The sequence below is a fragment of the Blennius ocellaris genome, assembly GCF_963422515.1.
Source record: "Blennius ocellaris genome assembly, chromosome: 3".
Classification (NCBI taxonomy): domain Eukaryota; kingdom Metazoa; phylum Chordata; class Actinopteri; order Blenniiformes; family Blenniidae; genus Blennius; species Blennius ocellaris.
In genome coordinates this window covers 15,005,268-15,020,296 of record NC_137652.1, presented here as the reverse complement: position 1 = coordinate 15,020,296, position 15,029 = coordinate 15,005,268, and the positions used below count along the sequence as shown (strand labels likewise).

The 15,029-nt window shown below is 39.7% G+C and overlaps 1 protein-coding gene across 2 annotated transcripts in view; it reads right to left on the bottom strand.

Moving 5' to 3' along the window:
* Window positions 1-1,443: 1,443 nt before the first annotated feature.
* Window positions 1,444-15,029, bottom strand: part of palm3 (paralemmin 3) — a 35,952-nt gene continuing 22,366 nt past the window's right edge. The window contains exons 2-8 of one of the 2 annotated variants that reach the window (XM_080520894.1): window positions 14,223-14,275; window positions 13,699-13,779; window positions 7,280-7,407; window positions 6,401-6,437; window positions 4,611-4,641; window positions 4,233-4,292; window positions 1,444-3,294 (exon numbers count right to left, since the gene is read on the bottom strand). In XM_080520894.1, coding sequence (XP_080377020.1) covers window positions 2,312-3,294; window positions 4,233-4,292; window positions 4,611-4,641; window positions 6,401-6,437; window positions 7,280-7,407; window positions 13,699-13,779; window positions 14,223-14,267 — 1,365 coding nt within the window. In that variant the 5' untranslated portion in view covers window positions 14,268-14,275 and the 3' untranslated portion in view covers window positions 1,444-2,311. Of the gene's footprint in view, window positions 3,295-4,232; window positions 4,293-4,610; window positions 4,642-6,400; window positions 6,438-7,279; window positions 7,408-13,698; window positions 13,780-14,222; window positions 14,304-15,029 lie in introns of those variants that run through there. The other variant, XM_080520895.1, reaches the window with a different exon arrangement.

Below are 15,029 nucleotides of genomic sequence, written 5' to 3'. Positions count from 1 at the left end.
TACAAGTAGTGCTGTACTGCACTGATCATTAGACTGCAATTGTATTTGAGGTGTAACGTTTCATCATTATAAAGAAGTTAATATAAATACCACTCTAAATACCCTACCCCTTTAAAAAAAAAAAAAAAACTAAACAAATCCTTGGGTTCCATGTCATCATTTTAATTTCTTTAACCAAGGCTTGTCAGCAAAGAGTATAGATTTTTTATTTTTATTTTTTTTAAAGAATCCTTGCAGTTCACCTATCCATGATTCAGGTTTTAGTTCTCTCTCGCTTTGGCCTTCAGTTGACTCTTGCACTAAAACGCCAGAGCCAATTCAATTACTTGCACACACTTTTGAAGCCTTCATGTTGTTGGGAGGAACCGTACCCAACAAGTTTAAATGGTCCCCCACTTTTCATAAGTGGGAGTGGATTGAAAAGAAAACACTGGCAGATTGTTGGACACACTGAAGGCATTGCATTTTGAATGTGTACAATTTAATGTAGCAATCTGGACCCAACTGGTACAATTTGCCAGAGGACGACAAAAACTATCTACCGTTGGGTCTAGATTAGATTCTGGCTCCTCAATCGGGGAGGAGCCCATTGTTGTCAGACGGTCGCAGCCTGGGATCTCTCAGCTCTACAGGACTTGAAGTATCCCTTTCTCCGAGGGGCCTGTAGTTTGCTACTGAGCGACTGCAACAGCTGGTAGGGACACAGCGGGGCTCTCACGCAGCTTTGGCAAGCTCCATGCCAAAGTACAGCACTTTAGATGAAGGAATGAGATTGGAAGGAATTTTTCAAGGTCTGTTTTGCTCCTGCTTTTGCAAGACATCCTCGATTGATCTGTGGTTTTCACTCCTCGCTAAATAAAACACAGCACATATACAAGTCTTAAAGCAGGTGGTACCAAGTAAAGTAAGTAGGATGTAAATGATTGCACAGGATGTAGAAAAACATTCAAATAACATTCTTTTTTTTTGGTTTTGAGTGGACAAAATCTGATCGTTTTTTCATTTTAAACATCTGATCATCTCACCGTTTATTTCATTCACAGAATTGCGCAGATTCTCAACATCCCAGCCGAGTCTTCCAGTGATGTCTTCAAAAGAATAAACATCAAATCAGAACCGGGAAGACTTAGAACCATTTCTCAGGTTCGAGTTTGAGAAACTATATATGATTTTATAGTTTTTCCACACTTCTTGAAAACCATAGCATTATATAAATGTGCTGCTGCATTCGACTGATAACAGTAAAGTGAGGTCTAATGAATTAGGAAAACAACTGCATGTCTTTGATGAGGATCTGGTGTCTTATGAAACAAACATTTAAATATCGATTCTCTTCAATGAAGTAAAGTCGAGGCTGAGACACAGCAGGACTCTTTGAGAAACACATCAATGAACATCAAGTGTCATGTATCAGAAATGTCAGTTTAATCATTGAACCGTTTTTCAGTCAGTGTCATTTCAAAGCTTAGATTTTCCAAATGCTTTCCGAGTACAGCATAGACATCCAAACACACAACTACTGTATGTCAGAAAATCTCTACTAAAGCACTACTGGTGAAGATAAACAACCCATGAAATACTTTAAAATAATTTCTCTGTTAAAACTAACAATGGCCCCAAAAATACTCAGAGGTGCTCACTGTTTATAAATTAGAATATGTCTTTCTTTTTTTGGTGTTTTTTTTATATAATGCAGTGTAAAATAACATATTCAGACCCTATAAACTACATGGATTAAACACATTTCTAATAAAAAGCCAATATCAATAAAATAACTCAGCTGCAAAGTCACTAAATTAGACTGAAATGCTCCCTGCACCTCTCCACTTCTTTGAACTTTTCCAGTTACATCCCTTATTGATGCTTTAAAACCTAGCAAATTAACTTAACATATCGATACAACAATTTAGAACAGTACATTATCTCTTTGCACCCAAAGCTTGTTATGTAGATTGGCTGGCACAACTGTTAAAAAAAAATAAAAAATAAAAATCCCAAGACACTTAAAAATGAAAAGTTCAGTTCGGGAGACCCCTTCTCTCTTTATGTTGGACAAAGCTGACTTCCTGTTGCTTTATCAAAGCTCAAAGAGTGGGGATGAGGAAATTTCAAGATGAATACGAGGAATGTTGGCAGAGGACAGTGGAGGAAAGGGAAGCAGCTTGCGCACATACTGATTTAAAAACGGGTGGATGCATTAAACAAAGAGCTGAGTGAAGGACTGCACTGAGAGCTGAACTGCAGGGAGCCAGACCGAAGGCTACTGGCAGACTGAAGAGGCTGGAAGGAAGTGAATGTCGAGAGAAGGCATTTACATGACAGAGCAACAGGGGCAGTTTTTACGTTTGGGTTCCTTGGCCTCGTCTGCAGGGCCCTGTGCTCTGGGTGGGCTCTGTGTCTCTGAGCTGGCTGGGCGGTGGATTGCTGCAGGCTGGGCTGTGGTTCTGGGGAGAAGGGGCTCCTGCTCCCTCAGCCCTTCCTCTGTGCAGTTGTTCTCTTGGGGGTCAGCCAGGGACACGTCCTGGAACTGCCCAGGCTGACGGACGAGCTCCTCAGCTTGTAATGCTGCCTCAGCTCCCCCTGGTGCTGCTGAGGCCTCCCCTTCAGCCTGCGGCACATGACTGAGGACAGAGGGTTGCCCCTCAGAGTAGACAGGCACCAAAGTCTCCACGGTGCCCTCTGGAGCACTGGTTGAGAACTGCAGCTGCACAGAGGCTCTGTTCCCCACTTGTATGTCCTCGTGTTCCACAGTTCCTTCTCCATTTGTAATCAACTTTTCGCCCCCCTCTATAACTCCATTTTCAGCTGCTGGTTGTGCTTCAGTGATGAGTACAGCTGCCTCATCCTTTTCTGAGCCAGTGAAGGTTTTCATTTTTACCAATTGCTCCACAGCCTCCTCTTCCTCTTTGCCTTCTTTTACATTTACTAAAGGAGTTTCATCTTGTTGCTGCACATCGTCCTGGTGGTCTTCCTGGGATGCATCGTCTCCTTCATCTGTGATGATTACACATTCTGCTCTCGTCACCAGAGTCCCTTCTTCTTCCTCCTCCTCCTCCTCCTCCACCTCATTGACGTTGTCATTTGGAACCTGACCAGGTTCTGGCTCGTCCACACTTGACCGCTGGTCCAACTTCATGTCACCAACAGCTGTCGTGATTCCAATCAGTTCGTTCGTGGTTGACTGACTATTCTGCACTGAAACACTGTGATCTATGCTAGGCTCCATGTTTCCACTGATCCAGGTCTCATCAAGTGCAGGTCTGAGAATTACTTTCACTTCACCTTCAGCTGTTTCTGGGGAAGAATAAAAAGCACACACAACGGTCACTAAAACTGTTCAACTGCACGGACAAGCACATTTAGCGCTATTTGTTCATTGGCATAAAGTGAGCTTGCAATCCATGTCCTGTTATATGATTTACATTGCTCGTTAGCTTTTATTGTGCTCGGTGCAGACACACGATCACTTGATTGTAATTAGAGGTTACTTTGCTACCAGCATGTTAGTGCTCCAAACAGTTGATTAATGCACTGTGTTGTGGTTAAAATCATGTTCAACAGTCCAAGCATTTCCATAGAGAACAGGCACAAGTCACTCACTTCTGCTTCCTCATGGGAATGCAAAAGCACATAAAAAGCAACATTGTTTTATCCGAATTAACTATGTTACACTAGTATCTTCGCTCGTAGTGCAGGAATGTTATACGAGTCAAAAGTGAACGGCAGGTAATCTAGGGAGTGACTTGCATGCAAATTGTGGTGCTGCAGTCGAAAGAACAAAGCTCGAGTTCCTTGATGCTTTACAGTTAATTTCTATCAAACATGACTTTGATCGACAAAGCAAAGCCTGTGCACGATCCCTTGCAACGCATCTGGTACCCACTGCTCTCTTAAAATGCAAGTTAAGCATTTATGGTCCACTGGGATGAATCCTAAATCTAAATCTTTGTCAAACTTGTTCATCACACACGATCTTGATGCAAAGCACAGTGTGTGAATCCTTCCTTTATAATGCAAAGTTTAATACGATGCATGTATGCACACACATCTAAAGAATATCTCATGGTGTTTGAGGGGTTGAGAATAATGATAATGGAATAAGAATGACCAAAAGGAGGACTGGAAGGAAATAAAACATTTTCAGGGTCCAGATGATGACAGAAATAAACCTGGGGACTTAAATGTTTCATCATGTATTTCTGGGTGAATGAGGGGAATATGAGCGAGTTCACCTTCATGGCCACGTGGTCCGTTTGAATTTTGTCCATTCTGCACGACACTTTGGACCATTTCTGGGGATAAAATGATTTGTGATAATTACTATAATATTTTTAAAGAACACATGAACTGGATCATCAACACTTGAGACTTGGGTTGCACGAGTAAGTCTATTCAATCAGTACTCAACTGAGATGCAGAAAGAGTTACAGTGTGGTGTTAAAAACACACCCTGTACTTTTTTATTATACACTTAAGACCACAAATATATGACTAAAACCTTATCATCTTTAGATACTGTCCCATGACCATTAATTTCATGAAAAGAGAAAAACATTAAAGAAATAAAGAAATCTCTCTTTTTTTTTTTTATTGTGCAGTATAGAGCTTACCTTTTGCATCCTCTGCCACAGTTACTACTTCCTGTTGAATAAAAAAGACAGTGCAGGAGTTAAAGTGTCTGCGATAAAAACTGTTCGTGATGCGTTTCCTGAAACTTTTTTCTTTTTCTTTTTTTAAAGATCCCAACAGAGAAGACACAGCACATGAAATGCAAATAGTTGGAACATCACAAAAACTTTGAGGACACAGACGCCATCTCAACAAAAGCAAAAAAAACATTTAAAATGTATATCTTTCTTTATGAATGAAACCAAGTTTCACCCCTACTTTCGAAAACACACACGCACTGCACATACAAGCATTGACTACACAAATGTGTGTATAAATGCATATCTCTCAGAATGATGAAACACAGGCTGGGCACTCTGCCTGGTCAAGGGGGGTTGAAAGTGACATTTTGCTTCTTTTAAAAGGCAATTTATCACCAATAATTATTGTTAAGAATTTTTATATTTCTCAAAACGACTTGTTTGGAGAAACATTTAAATTCTCCATGTTGCCACCAGTAGTAATCAAGTGAATCACGTATTTCGTTGGTGAAGTTGTTCCTCAGCTTCTTACCTCAATAATATGAAACGCGGTGGGTAATCAGTCAAAAATCCACTGAATGCGCATGAAGATTAATGCAGAAGTGTAATTTTTTGTTATTTTCTATGCAAATTCTACAAACCCAAGACAATGTATATCTTGAGATCTGTGATGCAATTGTTATTAAGGCATCACTTATGTATAATAATAAACAAAGAAATTAAGGAGTTATCAAATATGATCCCTTGCCTGATAAAAAGGTAAAATGATGAATCAGGAATGATGTGAAAGGGAAATCACTTTTCCAGTTTAATTTTATGCGAGAAAGTGAGGGGTTTCTAGTTTATGTTGAGAAAATAATTGGGTGTTTGTGGTCTTGAGTGTTTGGTTCACTAATGTTCCAGGGATGTTCAGCCCTGCAACTCAGGGTCAAACAGAACTGAAGATATTGTTGCAGGTGCTCAGCGAAGGTCGGACGCTTGAATCGATGAAGTGACAGTAGCATTCACTGAAGACTTCATTAGTCCTTTGTTTTCACAGAGATACATTTGAAAACATGTTGGATAGCAACACAGTACGCATGTTCGGGCAGATGAAAGAACTTCAAAATCTCACGCTCATCAGACAGTATTATGTAACCAAAAAGTTAGCTTTTCCAGATTTTAGCTGTCACTCAGGCTTAGTCTGCCCATTATACGAAAGAATCTCTGGCTGGGTGGATGAAGTGCTTTAAATTTCACACAGAGAATAATGTCTTACATTTGAATTCTCATCTATCATAGCCACTGCGACGAATCAACTGTGAAAGCAGATGAATCCTCTCTTTAGACTTCAGCTGATTTTAGCAAAAAAAGGAAAGGCTGAGATAAATATAACATGAAGAAATTTCTGGAGTACACAGTGACGGAGGACAGACAAAGGTTTTGTTCTGCAATAAAGCCCTTTGGTGAGATGAAGTAAACAAAGATACTTGCACTTGACTTGAGGTGAAACAATAATTCCACCGTGGATGGAGAGCTGTGTTGTTTACATAACAGGGCTGCTCGCATTTACAAAGACCACGCTTTTAAACAAGAGGCTGTTACATTAAGAGGGGGAAATGTATTATGCATGGCCCAAAAACACAGACAGAAGTTGTGGGAAGTTGTCTGCATAATGGAGGATGATGGATCGTGCTTGTTCAACACATAATCTGACACCAAAGTGGGTAAATGTGCTCGACTGTGTGCATGTTTCACACCATTTGGCCCACCTCTGTTAGCTCTTCTGGCTCCTCTGCCAACTGCAACCTGAGACACACAAAGACAAAAGGTTAAGATTCACCCCGACAATTCTCTATCTGTAAAAACCAAAAAGGTAATCTTACAATTTTAAATTCAATTTTATTTATGTAGCACCAAATACAATACGTTCTTCCAACTATTCCACTTGAGCATGCACAGGTGATGGTGGAAAGAAATCAACTGCCTCTTAACAGGAAGAAACCTGACTCAGAGTTGGAGACTTTCTGCTGTGATGGTTGGAGTTTTGAGGATAGAAAGACAGAAAAAGACAGGACGGAGAGCAATAAGCAACAAACAGATTGTTTGCTGGGGGTGATACAAGCAAAAAGCAAAAAGACCATAACAAAGTCATAAATCCACTCACTGCAGACATGATGAGGGCAATCTTATTCTTTCAAAGCTAGAAGCAACACAGTTTTCGTTATATTTTTCACCTCAGCCATGTTCCAATGCTCCCAGAGGCCCTGAAATGTATATGTGCATAGCGGCTTGCTAGAAAGTGTGACAGAGCTGTGGACCTTCAGAGTAATTAGACTGGGACTTAGGAGTGCGACTTTCTGGGACGGGACAACATTGTCTACTGTAATAAAGCTAGCTGTAGCTTACTGGCACCTGTGCAACCTGGATTACCTTCTCTTTCTCAACAACAGCAAATAGATTACAAGAAAAACTAAATTGACGAAGGGAATGCTGAAATAATCATTAACGACCCCCACATAACCAAAATGTAATGTTTGCTCATGCTCCGTCAGCTCAGACAAAGAGAAATGTCTAATTGTCATCCAACCATAAGCTTACACATTCACCACAAAAACACACGTGAATAAAATGTCACATGTTGGATTTACTTGTTTGTGTCTTTTTTCATGTCCTGCGCCTGTGTGTTCCACGAAGGGGAGCGAGGGGCCTGGGCATCCAGGGAGGTCGGGGACAAAGGTGCTGCTTCCATTAGCCACTGGTCTCTCAAAGACTTCCTCTGGAATGAGAAACAGAAACAATCAGTGCTGTGTTACGTAGGATACAAGAAAAGATCTGGAACTATGGCCTTGAAAAGGATATAAAACTGTCATTTTGTCACAGTTTCAACATTTCCATTTCCAATTTATAACACAGTAGCTATATGAAAGAAATAAGACCATTATAAATGACACTGAAAATAGATTACAGACATGATTATCTGTTGTTCTTTGTGTTTTTTGCAGCTCTTCATTTATCTGAATAGCCACAGACAACCAAATCTGTGTGACTATTTGATTCCTTGATTATGGAACAGAAGCTTTGAATGACACATCAGAAGGATTCATTTTGTTTCTTGATACACTAAATTATACCGATACAAAACCCCATTGGTTTAACTACCTGAAAAACACTGGCTTCTTACATGCTGCACAGTTTTAATATTGCTGGCATTGAAAGCAGTTTGGCAAGTACAGAATAATGCCTCACCAGTGTTTTACTCGAGTCGATGTTTAAAAGGCAGAAAAAGAAGAAGCAATTTAATAGTGAACTGTGTCACAACTTCTTTTTAAAAAATTGCAGCTGGTCTTTATTTCCTCATCTTTTATGCTCATCATTGATGCCCCTTTGTTAACCCACTGCTGTTTATTCATGTTCACACTGTGAAGCAGGAGATTTTGATTGTCATCCTTTGAGATCCAACAGCAAAAGCAATTCTTGTAAAAAAAACAACAAAAAAACCACAAACACTTTTGGCATGTTGATGAAACGGCTGCCAACTTCACAATCTGAACTCGATGCATTCGAGTAGTTTGACATCGTTTCAACTCTTACCAGTAATGTTAAGATAGCACTGATACTGCAACTTAGCTATTCGGATTAAAAAAGAAAAATGTTGACACATCCTATGGATGGAGAGTCAGATACCAGCTTTGATAAATCAAATACATTCAGATGCAGGTTCAACGAGGGCGATCACAGTTGATAAATAATGTTGGGTAGTATTGAAACGTCAGTTCACCAAGAATGTTGGCTCAGCCTTGGAAACTGTCACTAACAGTGGTTGCTATGGCAATATAACGACTGACTGCTAATGGCAGACAGAGACAGTGTTAATCACTGCTCATTAATTAGCGGACACTGTGATTATTCTGTGATATTTAAAGTATACTCAATGGTCACTTCTAGTTAGACAGAAAATGACTGACAATCTCATATTTGCATCTTTGAGCAATTTTAGTTTCACCTCACATGCGTGTCTTTGGACTGTGGAAGAGAACTGTACCAAACAACATTGCTGGAATGAAATAATGATGAATATCAAAAATAAAACAACAAAATATCAGCCTTTAACAGTATTTAACAAAACAAGCTTTTGATAAATCTATGAAACTGCACCTGGACAGGAAATGGAAACTGGACAAAATAAGACATCTGATTACCTGCAAAGTGTCCTGGAAAAAAGTGGTTCCCTTCTGCACTATTTGTAAATACTTCTTGGTTGTACATATTTCAATATATATATCTTATCTCTCTATTATATTTTCTACCTTTGTGCGTGTTTTCTTTCTGCTGTCACAACATTTCACTGCTGCTAACACTGTATTTTTGCATTGCGAGAGAGAGAGACAATAAAGGACTTCTATTCTGTTCTATTATTTCCCACCTTTGGATATCATTTCAACGTTGTATGATCCTGATTCAGACCTTCTAGTTAACTTTGCAAAAGTAAACCCTTTTCTTTCACATCAAAAAAGAAAGATATGTGGAAGATACAGTATGCATTTATATCATCTACGTTTAATTCCAATCAAGTTCATCCTTTACATGACATGCATTGAGCTAGAAAAAAAGCATACCCAAACAAATGGTGAAAAATGGAATTGATTTCTCAGTGTAATCCGTAAAAAAGTTTAAAATCAAGTGAATAAAATACATCAAATGGAGGATTCACTAGAAACACCGTGTGCATTTTTGGTGATGAATTTATTTCCATATTGTCAATAGTTTAGAAGAACTGTGTTGGAGGCCACCAAATACAGTTGTTTGCTCAATAAAGCGTTAAGTGTGTATACTCGGCATACTCCAAAAACCCACTTCGGGCAATGATAATTTTTTCCCCCAAGGTATTTGTTTGTTTTTTTTCTGAAAAATTAGCTGAATTACTAAATGATCTCTAAAATGAGGTACTACTCAATCTCAAAAAAGAGACAAGAAATGTTACATAAAATTTGACTATGCTGAACTGAATGAACCACAAAACTACAAATATAAAACACAATATTCAATGGAATATTCCCCCAACCAAAAAGTCTTTCCACACCTGTTCCTACAGAGCCTCACGTCACAATCTTATGATATATTTACTTATGTATGTTATTGCAGAAGAGCAACAAACGACTTTGAAGTGGTTGGAGTGGTTAACATCCATCCAATAGCTCCAGTCACTTATCTTTGATGAGGACCATGAAGAAGCTGGAGCAAATCCCAGTCAGTCCAGAGGAAGATGCACCACAGCTTCAATCAAATGGCTTACTTTTGGCTCCACTAAATAACAGCATACTTGTCTTTAACAGTATGAAATGAGAACCATTCCAACGTGTCTGAATTATCAAGTCTGTCTTGCTACCGGGTAAATTATAAATAATTCAGGCAGAGATAAGTAGTTGAGGGCAGGAGGGGATTCTTTAAGCACGACACTGCATTTACATGGTTTAATAACGTGTTAGAAAAAGGTTTTAAAACGCCTTTAAAATTTCCCTACCAGAAAAAAAATCTTGGAAATATACCTCCCATAAAAGGTCAGTTCTGCACAGAGAATAAACCAATGCAGGGGAAAAAAATAAAATGAAAAAATTGCTCTAATTTCCAATCTGTAGTTTCCCAAATTGATCACACCAAAGTCAATAGGTTTACAAACAAATCGGAATTTGCAGCCATTAAACTGTTTGGGTTTTGCAAACTGACGTCATCTTTGGAAACCTGAGGTTGTTTGTCCAGTTCACCACTATATGAACCACCATGCTGGAGGCATGCTGTCTGTTGACAATGTACAATTAAATGTAACTTTAAATCTGGGGTGTCAAGTTCATTTCAGTCCAAGGACCACATATAATTTAATCTAGAGTTGGTTGGACAGCAAAATGTCAAAAACCCAAATCCTCCATGTGAAATAGTGTTTTCTCTCTCTCTCTCTCTTTTTTTTTTTTTTTTTTTTTTTTTACAAAGAAATACAACAAATTATTTTACTTTGAGATTTCACTCCAAGATTTGATAATTTACCCTTTCAGGGGTAGGGAATCCTGGTCCTTAAGAGGTGTTCCCCTGCTTCAGAGAGTTTCTCTTCAAGGCAGTATTGCCAAAGCAAGCTGCTTCACAGGAAACATAACTTTTGCATGCTTGTTTTCAGAAATTTACCCTGACAGTACAAATTAGACACTAATGCCACTTCACAAGCGATAAGGTTTAAATAACGCTACATCCGTGAGCAGGTTTACAGGACCATAAAAATCTGATCACTTGTAATAAAACATTTACAGGCACTTCAGAAATGCAATGATTAAAAATCTTCCTTTCAGAATCTGCATGTTTCATATGTAGTGACCTGAGGCTCAGACTTCCTGTTTTCAAAACATCAGGGAATCTTGTGTGAACATGCCAATTCTTATAGTCTTAAGGCCCCCTACACACTTGGCAATCGTGGGCGAATCGTGGCGAAACCTTGGCTCTAAATCGGTGGTCCCACGTCACACTGCGAGAGCGGTTCAAGGACAACCGCTGTCATAGCCTTTCGACCAAAGAGAACCTGCGATAAAATTCAGACCGTGTTAGATATTCGGGATGATTGTGCCTGCTGTGACCGACAATCCATTTGCTACATTTACACATAGTTTGTTTTGTTGGAAAATTCCAGACCATAGCAGTAAATGCTAGTAGACGCTCATGAGTACTTCAAGTATTTCAAGCTCCACTTTGCAAAACTGGCAACCCAAGTTGGCCTCTCTTTGCGAGCCACGACCACATCCATATTCTCCTCCTCCTCCTCTTTTTGGGGATTTCTCTCCAAACATAAATGCCACAACTCCAAGGGCTCCATTCAGGTTTATGTTGAGGACGCTTTATTCTTGCAGCAAACGTCATGTTGTGGCCCAAAATTTGTGTCACACAGTGTTGTTGTTAGGTGTGAACTTATACGATTGTTGAAATCACACAGTCTGCAGGAGTGTTAACATATGACCAATGTGGCATGTGAGCATTAGCCTTAGGATTGAACCTGTTTTCACTTGAAAAGCTTTAAAAAAAAAAAAAGAAAAAAGAATACATTCTATATCCTGTAGATGTTTTCAGGGTTCAGCTGATTTTGGACAAAAAAAAATTATACTGACCTGTTTTTTGTTGGGACCAATATTAAATTACATTTTATTCATAGAGAAATCAGGGGAAGTTCCAGATTTCTGGATGTGTTGCATCCCTACAAATCATTTTTTTATATACAATATGATGGTCAAAGTTGTTAGCTTTCCTTTTTAAAGATTTTCTTTCTTGATATTTTTCAAAAGCCGAAAAGGTCTGACAATAACAAATAATCAGAAAATCACAGATTTAGACAGTCAAGGTTCTGTACATTAAAGGAATCATTTCTACCAGCGTCTGGCATCAGTCTGAAGGCTCATGCTGTTTATAAGCTTGACATTTTAAAGAATGAAACATAATACATCACCTTTCTAATACAGCGACTTGTGGGCAACCCTGATTTGTGCTCAGAGAGCAGATGATTGGTGACGGAGAAGGTGAAAATAGAGTTGGTGAACTTATTGATAGATATGTTACCTTGGAGCACGAGCTTTTTTATTTCCATCAAAAAAACTTTCATAGATGCAACTTTGATGAACAGATATTTTTGAGCTTGAAGAAATGTCTGTTGCCGATCGGACATGATGACACGGCGGAGATACATTGTCACGTGGTGACTGACTGAGGTACTCGGTGGTATCAATCTTTCAAATCACAACACCTCACATTGCCATTTGTCTTTGTACAGGAGCCCAGCCCTACTCTCACTTATACTGTACAATAAGGCAGCTGTCTCCTGTATGTCAGGACGAACAGTAAGTAGCAGCAGGCTGACTCAGCTGCAGTAAGACATGCAACACCCAGTTGGTTTCTTGGCTTAAGTGTTTATTCCTGCAAGCATCTGTGATAGTAAAGTGCCTTGAGCCAAGCAGTAAATAGAAGTTACCTCTTACACTGCAGTAAAGTTTAAGTACATAAGGTCTAAGAGAATAATAAGGAAGATTTTTTTTATGTGTTTAAATACATAAAAATCCAGTGCAAGGCACTCAAATGAGCCAACTTGATTCCAAATGTGCAAAACAGGTGAGATCTGCAAACGTTGCTTCAGCTCATGGCTCCATGTTTCCAAAAAATTTGCAAATGTTAGCAAGTAGCAACCTACTTAAGCTATAAGCGTCACAATACCATCTCTGTGTGTGCTGCTCTGGCTCAGAACAAGCCAGGCTCTGTTCCCCTCTCTGTGACATTACCTGCTCTCTGAATACAGGCCTCTCTAAACTTCCCTGCAGGTCAGAAGCTGGGTAAAATCTTCGGCTCCTTCCCATCACATCCTCGCGCCTCCTCCGGGGGTTACACTCAATGTCAAAGCTAATGAATGTACGAAAATCTGTGGTGAGGAAAACCTCCTGTGAGGGAGCAAGTATCAAAATAATTATCAAGAATGAATACTTGAGGCCTGTTGCGGCTTCATTTTAGATCGACAAAATGCCATTCCTTCTTATTGCATTTGCATTTGTCGATGTCCTTTTGCGTGGACCATAGAAGCAAACGTATGCATAGCTACATGCACAAAAAAACTTGGGCTAATTTCACAAGATTTGAGGAATGTGCCCCAGGGCAGCACAACACAGCAGAGAAGGAAGTGGGAACGCCAGTGTGGAAATGAATGGAAAACAATAGAGCAGCTCTGTGACTCGGACAGAATGTAAACACTCACATAAACTCATTTCAGCAAAGGAAGGCTTGCTTCTAACCTTACGAGATCCTGGCAGAAACAGGAAACTTGGGAGGCTGGACCAACCATGTATGTGTGACAGAATGTGTGTGAAAAAGGAAATATATTTGGATCAAATCGGCTTGCTAACAAGTTGAAATGAGACTACAGAGGAATTTAGCAGAGGAAAATCAAGGTTGTGCATGTGTGAGAGAGAGAGAGACAGAGAGAGAGAGAGGAAGAGAGAGAGAGAGGAAGAGAGAGCGAAATGAGGTTAGATCATACAGAGTATGTGCGTCAGACCTTGAGCTGCTGTAGTCTGAGCTTCTCATCTTCTATCTCCCGTTTGGCTTTTTCCTCCTCTTCCTGCATCCGACGCTTCTCCTGGAAGGAGAAGAGAAGAGATAAATAGACATAACAAAGAGAGAATGATGAATTAAAGGATGTATAGATGGGGAGCAAGTTTTATTTACTCAAGTAAAGATGAAGAAATCATTTATCAAGAACAATACCAAAAGTAAACGGATGTAAAATAGAAGACAAGAAGAAAGGAATAGAAAAGACTGGAGTGCCTGAGACATCACTTTTTTTGGGTAAGATGAGAACGACTGGGCGACCATCTGTCATAAGGACACTGTCACCAAAGACATCAAGTATACTCCATGTCCCATGATGCTTTAAGCACCTGTCCCCATGGCAAACTACTGTTGCTTTTGTGACCCAAGGGACACCCTGGCTTGGCACTGCATGCTCAATAAATAATTCACGTGTTACAGACAGCAGCCTAGTCTCTTTACCCGTGTGTGTGTGTCTGCGTGTGTACTCACAGCGATAGCCTCAACTCGCTGTTTGTACTTCTCAGCCTCATCCATCGTGGAACCTGTGGCACAACAAGACAAGATTGACAGTTTGAGATCAGCGGGTTAAACAAGTATGAGACAAGTCAGACGGATCCACTTATTCTTAGAGATTACTGTGTGCAAAGGTTCAAAAGATTGAAGTGTGGACTGTTCATAAAATCCCCTCCCTTGTAGCTCATGCTGTTGAAGTCTCAATTTTCTTTTATTTATTCACCCCACATTTTTGTCTTTCCAAGCTCAAAAGCTCTGTGCATTTTGAAGAATGTGCAAAAAAAGAAGAATCAAACAGCATTTCTGCATGAGTCCCAAAACCTTTCCAGTCCCACCCCTGCTATAAAGAAGCAGAAGAGATGCTGAATCTCTGCCATCGTGATTTGTGATGCATGCAATTTTGAAAGTACATGTGAGTGTTCATCCCCAGCACCACCATGACCAACAATTCTCATTAAAAATGTCTGCCCTACACCCCTATTAAGCGTTTTGTTTTTGTCTAGACACCGCCTCAGGGATTTCCAAGAAAATAAGCACCGGCAATATTTGTTTTCCCCTGCAGCCGACACTAAATGGGACAATATTTGATCTCCCCACAACTCAGGTAGTTGAGAGAGCATCGAGTAGAAGACATACATAAGAACTGGCTCAAAGCACCTCAGTCATTAGTGAGCCCCTGCTATCACGAGCCATAACTCCACTCTACCTTTAGAGGGAAACCTTCCATTTTCGAATAAATAAGTCACCTTCCCCGGAGAAACACAACAGCTATTTTTGGTTCAC